General features: G+C 43.4%; 1 protein-coding gene across 1 annotated transcript in view; it reads left to right on the top strand.

The window, feature by feature from the left end:
• Positions 1-77: 77 nt before the first annotated feature.
• The window catches only part of LOC103782178 (titin-like), a gene marked incomplete at its 3' end in the record, with an annotated part of 73,259 nt that continues 66,687 nt past the window's right edge, over positions 78-6,649 (top strand). Inside the window, 8 exon segments of the mRNA XM_008949929.1 lie at positions 78-1,725; positions 2,435-2,713; positions 3,801-4,364; positions 4,771-5,052; positions 5,159-5,437; positions 5,800-6,078; positions 6,176-6,454; positions 6,576-6,649. The exon segment at positions 6,576-6,649 is cut by the window's right edge and continues 3 nt beyond it. Of these exon segments, the coding sequence (XP_008948177.1) occupies positions 78-1,725; positions 2,435-2,713; positions 3,801-4,364; positions 4,771-5,052; positions 5,159-5,437; positions 5,800-6,078; positions 6,176-6,454; positions 6,576-6,649 (3,684 nt within the window).

Below are 6,649 nucleotides of genomic sequence, written 5' to 3'. Positions count from 1 at the left end.
CTGGCGAGCTTCCTGCTGTGGAAGAAGCATTCAGTCTTGAGGCCACGAGGGAGCCCCTGGCTCTCCTTCAGCTCCAGATGAGCCAGGCAGAGCACGTGCTGCCCAGGGAGGACATTTTGCCAGGCCTGCCATCAGCCTCCCTGGCTGCACAGGATGTTGAAGAGATGCCTGTCCAGGTGGCCACAACACAAGAGCTCAGCAGGTTTATGGCAGAGCCACTGCATATCCTCCCTGCTGGCTTGCAGGGTGTGGTGCCTGCAGCAGCAATGGAGACACGACTGCCAGGCTGCCTTGGGACTGTAGCTGAACAGATACCCTTGCCCAAAGAGCAAGTCATCCCCAGGGCAGCAGAGCAAATGGCTACTCTGAAGACAGAGGCTTCCCGAGCCCTTTTAGAAGTGTCAGGCACCACGGAGAATTCTGCCATAAATGGTAACCACATCCAGGTCTTTGAGGGCTTCCAGGTGGTGCAGGGTGACCTGAAGGCTGAAACCAAACTTCCCTCTGAATTGGCCTTCACGGGGGTCCAAGCTATTCCCCTGGAGACCATTTCTTCCCTGGAAGCAGCAGAGGAAGATTTTGCTGCACGAATCCATGAGGGACAGGCTGTGAGATTTCCCTTGCTACTAGAAGAAAACCAGCCCCTGCAGGAGGAACATGTCAGTCCTGCCAGCCCACTTAGTCAGTGCCCAAGGGCAGGGAGGCAACCCCATTTAACAATGTACCCTTGCCAGCTCCAGCCAAGCCAAGTCCTTAACAAAGAGAGTCAGCTCACTGCTCAGATTCCCAAGAGCTGCAACTTAGAAGTAAATTCTGAGATTAGAAATGCGCTGAAAGCTGCAGTGGTAAGTGAGCAAAACCTCTTGTTTTCAGAATGGTTGGCTGATAAAGAAAATATTGAAGTACAGACAATAAACATCACCAGGGAACATAGACACACCCTGTGCACCTATATTGTGACCACAGGAGGACTCAGTCCCATAGAAATCCCAGTCTTCTTAGAAGAATTCAGCATTCAGACAGCTGACCAGAAAAGAGTCTTAAAGGAGGCTTTCTATTCTCTTATTTGGGAAGAAAAACATCTCTTGACAGATGAAGAATCCAAAGCATTGCCAATCCATTCCAGTCCACTTCTGTCAGGAAAATCCTGTGATGAAACCCCTGAGCTGGAGCCCCAGAAGGCTGACAGGACTATGGAGGCAGAAATACCCCTGGAGAAGCCTTTGTCTGCACAAGTAATCAATACTCTGACTGGGCATGGTCAAATCAAGGATATTGGCACAGATTCCGCCACTGCTGATGTAGCCTCTGCAGATGTTCCCATTGACTCACCCACAGAAATACTGAAAAGGAAGGAGAAAAGGGAAGAAATATGTGAGGGAGAAGGCAGAGTGGCTCTGGAGAGTAGAGCTGGTAAGCTAGAGGAAGAGCTAGGCAGAGAGCATTATCCCATCATACACAGGAAACTGGTTGACACAGTTGTGGAGGAAGGGGAGAGTGTCAGTCTGGTGTCTGTCATCACAAATGTCAGAGAGGTGAACTGGTACTTTGAGGATAAACTGGTGTTTTCAGGTGACAAATTGAAGTGTTTGCAAGATCAGGATATGTACACACTAGTAATAAGCAAAGTGTGCGGAGAGGTTCATCAAGGAGAGTACACCTGTGAGGCACTGAATCAACATGGAAAAAGAACAACGGCAGCAAAGCTCACAGTCTTTAAAAGAGGTTTGATTATGGGGATAAAATACTGCCTTTCTAACACACTGCTCAACTAATGAAACTGTCCTACTATGTGTCTGTATCTTTGGGAACAGATATGGCATTAATATGATCATGGCACTAATTAGAGGGACCTCTTTTCTATGATTCTCTCTGGATTTATGGTCTCCTTTCACCACATTGCAAAGTCTCTTATTTCCCTCATGCCAGTTTTTGGTCAGGAACTTCGTTGTCTCTGGTTCCCATCACACAAGCACAGTCACAACAAGCTGTACCTCACTCCTGACCACTTCTCCCACTGCTGCCTGTGAAGTTGTCCTGCTCTTTCCACTTTTCTCACAGCTGCATCCTCTCTTACTCTTAAGAGTTATTGCATAGTTTTTGGCACAATTTCTCATTCACACCATAAATTCTCACAGTTCTAGGAGAGTGCAGTATATGTTTGTATTGCATTGTTATTGTATGTCACTTTTGCGCATTGCTTTTCCAGTATCACCACTGTTTCCTGATGTCCTTATGCACCACAACACTGTTTGTCCACTGAGCCTGGTACTGCTTTCATTTCTTAACAGATTTTTTTTTTCTTTTACAGTCACTTGATGTGGATTGCAAGTAAATTAAATCACCTTTTTTTTTTTATTTTTTTAAATACCTTACTGTACTCCAGCGTGTCAGCAGGCAGGGCTTTGATTTTCTCTCTGCTTCTCAATTTCAGTTGCACCAATCCTGAGGAGAAGGCTTGAATCTCTGGAGGTGGCTGTAAATCACGTGGCCAAGTTTACCTGTGAGGTAGAGACTGCTCCCAATGTCAGGTTCCAGTGGTATAAAGCTGGCCGAGAGATATACGATGGAGACAAATACTCCATTCACACCTCTAACTACCTCTCAACGCTGGAGATCCCAAGGCCTCAGGTTGTTGACTGTGGAGAGTATAGCTGTAAGGCTTCCAACCAGCACGGCAGTGTAAGCTCTACAGCACTTTTAACTGTAACTGGTAAGTACAGACTTCCAAGCACATCTCCTTCTGCACAGAATATCTTGGTATGTTGTAATACTTTCACTGTTATACTTCAAATGCTTATAGTAGGACTCTTGATTGCCGTTGTTATGCATAAGCCATACCTAATTTTTCAGGCACAAGCATAGAGAAGGAATCATTTTTTTTGAGTGTTGCTTTTAGGTCCTTTCTGTACCTAGAAAAGAGAGTCAGTGTGAAAAGTTTCAGAATGGATGATAGAAGGGGGAAAGAGAGTTGGAGGAACTAGATCGTCAAAAGAATGGGATTATTTTGTGAATATATTCTTGAAGAACGTTTATTTAACTTCCAAACAACAAGAAAACGTACACTTTTAAATCTTCTTTCTTTGGTCTAATAATCACTGTTCGATTATTCTGGCACCCTGTGATTATCCTGCAGCTATACTCAGAGACAGACTATGCAGTTATGCATACCTGAACGTCTGTGTGCTATGGCCAGAGGGGGATGCTGTGTGACTGGGGAAATAGATCTTCTTAAACAAAGAAAAGAGGGTTTAAAGCTGTTTAAATTTGCAAACTTTTTTTTGTCTATTGAGAAGTGTATAATTCTCTTTCTTTTTTTTTTTTCTTAAAAAATTCCCATCTTTTAGGCTTTTAGTGTATGATGACTATTTTACTCTGAGTTTTCTCTTTGTGGGAGGAGTCTTTATGTGGTCTTTGCTAAGTGCCAGATGCTAGAGACTAAAGAAATATGACAAACTATGAAATGCATGCAACTTGTCCATCTTGAGGGAATAGTGCGCAAACATGGCAGTCTTGGGGAGAAGGTTTCAGCTTTTGCTTTATTTTCCTTTGGTTTGTACATTGCTCCAGAGATCCAAAACGCCTTAAAGCTCTAGAGCAATATACAGACACAAGAAGTACAAAACCAAAAGGTAAAATTCGTCCTCTGTAACACCTCTTAGCTCCTTCACTGCTGGCTTGTTTGCCTAAGAGTGTCCAGTGACAAACTGGCTCCTCTTGCTCTCTGTCCCTGGCAAATGTGGAGAAACCATATCTCCGGTCCTCACTTGTGGATAACATTGAACCCCTTTGTTTTGCAGAAGCATTTCCGCCAACGTTTCTTACCAGACCTGAATCTATCACTACTTTTGTGGGCAAAAGTGCCAAATTCCTGTGTACAGTTATGGGCACTCCAGTCATCGATGTTTCCTGGCAGAAAGATGGTACAACCATTTCATCTTCAGACCACCACAAGATCTCCAAAGTGGAAAACAAACACGTGTTAGAAATTTCCCTTCTCACCACAAATGACAGAGGGATTTACACTTGCAAAGCTTCCAACAAGTTTGGGGCTGATATTTGCCAGGCTGAAATGGTCATTATAGACAAGCCTCACTTCATTAAAGCTTTGCAGTCAGTGCAGTCAGCAGTCAATAAAAGAATACATCTTGATTGTCAGGTAGATGAAGACAGGAAAGTAACTGTAGAGTGGACAAAGGATGGAACCAAAATCCCACCAGGCAAAGATTATAAGATTTACTTTGAAGACAAAATAGCGTCGCTTGAAATTCCACTGGCTAAGCTCAAGGATTCAGGCCATTATGTGTGCACTGCCTCAAATGAGGCAGGAAGCAGCTCCTCTTCTGCCAGCGTCACAGTCAGAGGTAAGATAGTCATACACCTGCTTTACCTGTGCTCTTCACGGGTTCCCTATTTCTTCTTTTGCAGGCAAAAGACTTCTTTGGGCTGAAATCATATTGTGAACTCTTCTCAGATCTGCCATCGGGTCCTTTAATTTTCTGCTTGTTTTTCCTGCTGCCTTGTGGCGCACTGTGTGTAACTTCAGTATTTCTTTCACCAGCCAGATTCAAGAACTGCTCCTGCATTCAGGAGGGAGATGGATGGAGAGGGCAAGATTAGCAAAGATTATGCTGATCTTTCCTGAAGTCATGTTTTGTTTTTGTGCTAGGAACCAATCTTTCAAAGCTTTGTATTTCAGCGTTCTTTCATTTTTCCCTTTTCCCTTTCTTCCCTTTCTTTCCCTTTCTTCCTTTTTCTTCCCATTTGTAGAACCACCATCCTTTGTGAAGAAGGTCGATCCATCTTATTTACTGACCCCAGGTGACTCTGCACGTCTTCAATGTAAAATCAAAGGGTCTCCTGAAATCCAGGTTACTTGGTTCAAGGACAACAAGGAAATTCGTGAAAGCAATACACACAGAATGTCCTTTGTTAATTCTGTGGCTGTGTTAGACATTTTGGATGTGAAAGTTGATGACAGTGGGAGCTACTCATGTGAAGCTGTAAATGAGGTTGGAAGTGACAGCTGCACCACTGAAATAGTTGTCAAAGGTCTGTTCTTCTTGCTGCTGCCAATCACATTCTTGAGAAAAACTACATTCTTCTTTTTTTTTCTTTTTTCACATGGTTGACAAATTTTTTCTCACTGCTTTTATAGAACCTCCATCTTTCATCCGAACACTAGAACCAGCAGAGATAGTGAAGGGAACAAATCCTGTTCTTCAGTGTGAGGTTGCTGGAACTGGACCATTTGAGATTAGCTGGTACAAAGACAAGAAACAGATTCGCAGTAGTAAAAAATACAGGTTGACTTCTCAGAAAGCTGTTATTTCTCTGGAGGTGTCTTCATTTAATAGTGCAGATGTTGGCGAATACGAGTGTGTAATAGCTAACGAAGTTGGGAAGTGCATATGCAGTGCAACATACATCTTGAAAGGTCAGTGGGAGAGAGAAAACTATTTACTGAAGGGATTGGCAAGAGCTAATTTTTAAACTGTCTTCTCTTTGAATTTGCGAGTGGCTTGGAAGGGTGGGGAGTGAGACTATCTTCTTATCTTAAAATTTGTGTATGTCTTAACTCTTATCTGGTGTCAAACCTGTGAATTTGAAGGATGTGAAGCCTAAAAAGCTGTGCATTAGCTCCCAGCTGGGGGGGTGCAGCTCTTCTTGCCTGCTCTTTATCTGAATTGTACTATTGACAGCACATACTGTCTCATAAAACTGTCTTTAAGCAGCAGATTTCATGGGATGATGCAGTAGCAGATGAGTATTTCTTCTTGTCTCTTTTCATTCAACTAGAACCACCATCTTTTGTTAAGAAAATCGAAAATGTGACAGCTCTGGCTGGAGATAGTATTACATTACAGGCTGTGGTGAAAGGGTCAGAGCCTATTTCTGTGATGTGGATGAAAGGCAAAGACATTATTCAAGATGATAACAAAGTGAGAATGACATTTGAACATGGTCTAGCAACACTGCAAATTACTGGTGTCCAGCTGAGCTCTGGTGGCAAATACACCTGTGTGGCTGAGAATGATGCAGGAAGTCAGTCCTGCTTTGGTGAACTAGCAGTGAAAGGTCAGTGGAGTAGTGCTGTGACCCCACGTTGTCTCCTACCTGAGAAAAAGAGCAATGTCCTTTTGTCCTTAACACAAGTTGTTTAATTCTGTTGTAGAACCTGCCAAAATCATTGAAAAATCTGAAATGATCCAGGTAACAGCAGGGGAACCAGCTATCTTGGAGTACACGGTCACAGGCACTCCAGAGCTAAAAATCAAATGGTTCAAAGATGGAAGGCCACTACCTGCCAGCAAAAAATATAGGATCAGCTTTAAAAATCACATTGCTCAGCTCAAGTTTTATGCCAGTGAAATGCAGGACAGTGGCAACTACACCTTTGAGATATCCAATGATGTGGGCATCAGCTCTTGTACTACCAGCTTCACTGTGCTAGGTTGGTACTGACTCTTTGCAAAGACCCCTGCTGTTCTGCTCTGAGCCCAACAGAGACAGAAGCACAACTGCATGCCTCTTTTGCTCACATGTTGGTTTCTTTAATTTTTTTCACTCAACAGATCGCACTCTCCCTCCCTTTTTTACTAAACCACTGAAGAATATTGACAGCATCGTTAGCACCTCATGCCGCCTA

Source organism: Merops nubicus, unplaced genomic scaffold (assembly GCF_000691845.1).
Source record: "Merops nubicus isolate BGI_N331 unplaced genomic scaffold, ASM69184v1 scaffold15021, whole genome shotgun sequence".
NCBI classification, from domain to species: Eukaryota; Metazoa; Chordata; class Aves; order Coraciiformes; family Meropidae; genus Merops; species Merops nubicus.
Note: the sequence above shows the minus strand (reverse complement) of the source record. Positions and strands in the feature narration are given on the sequence as shown.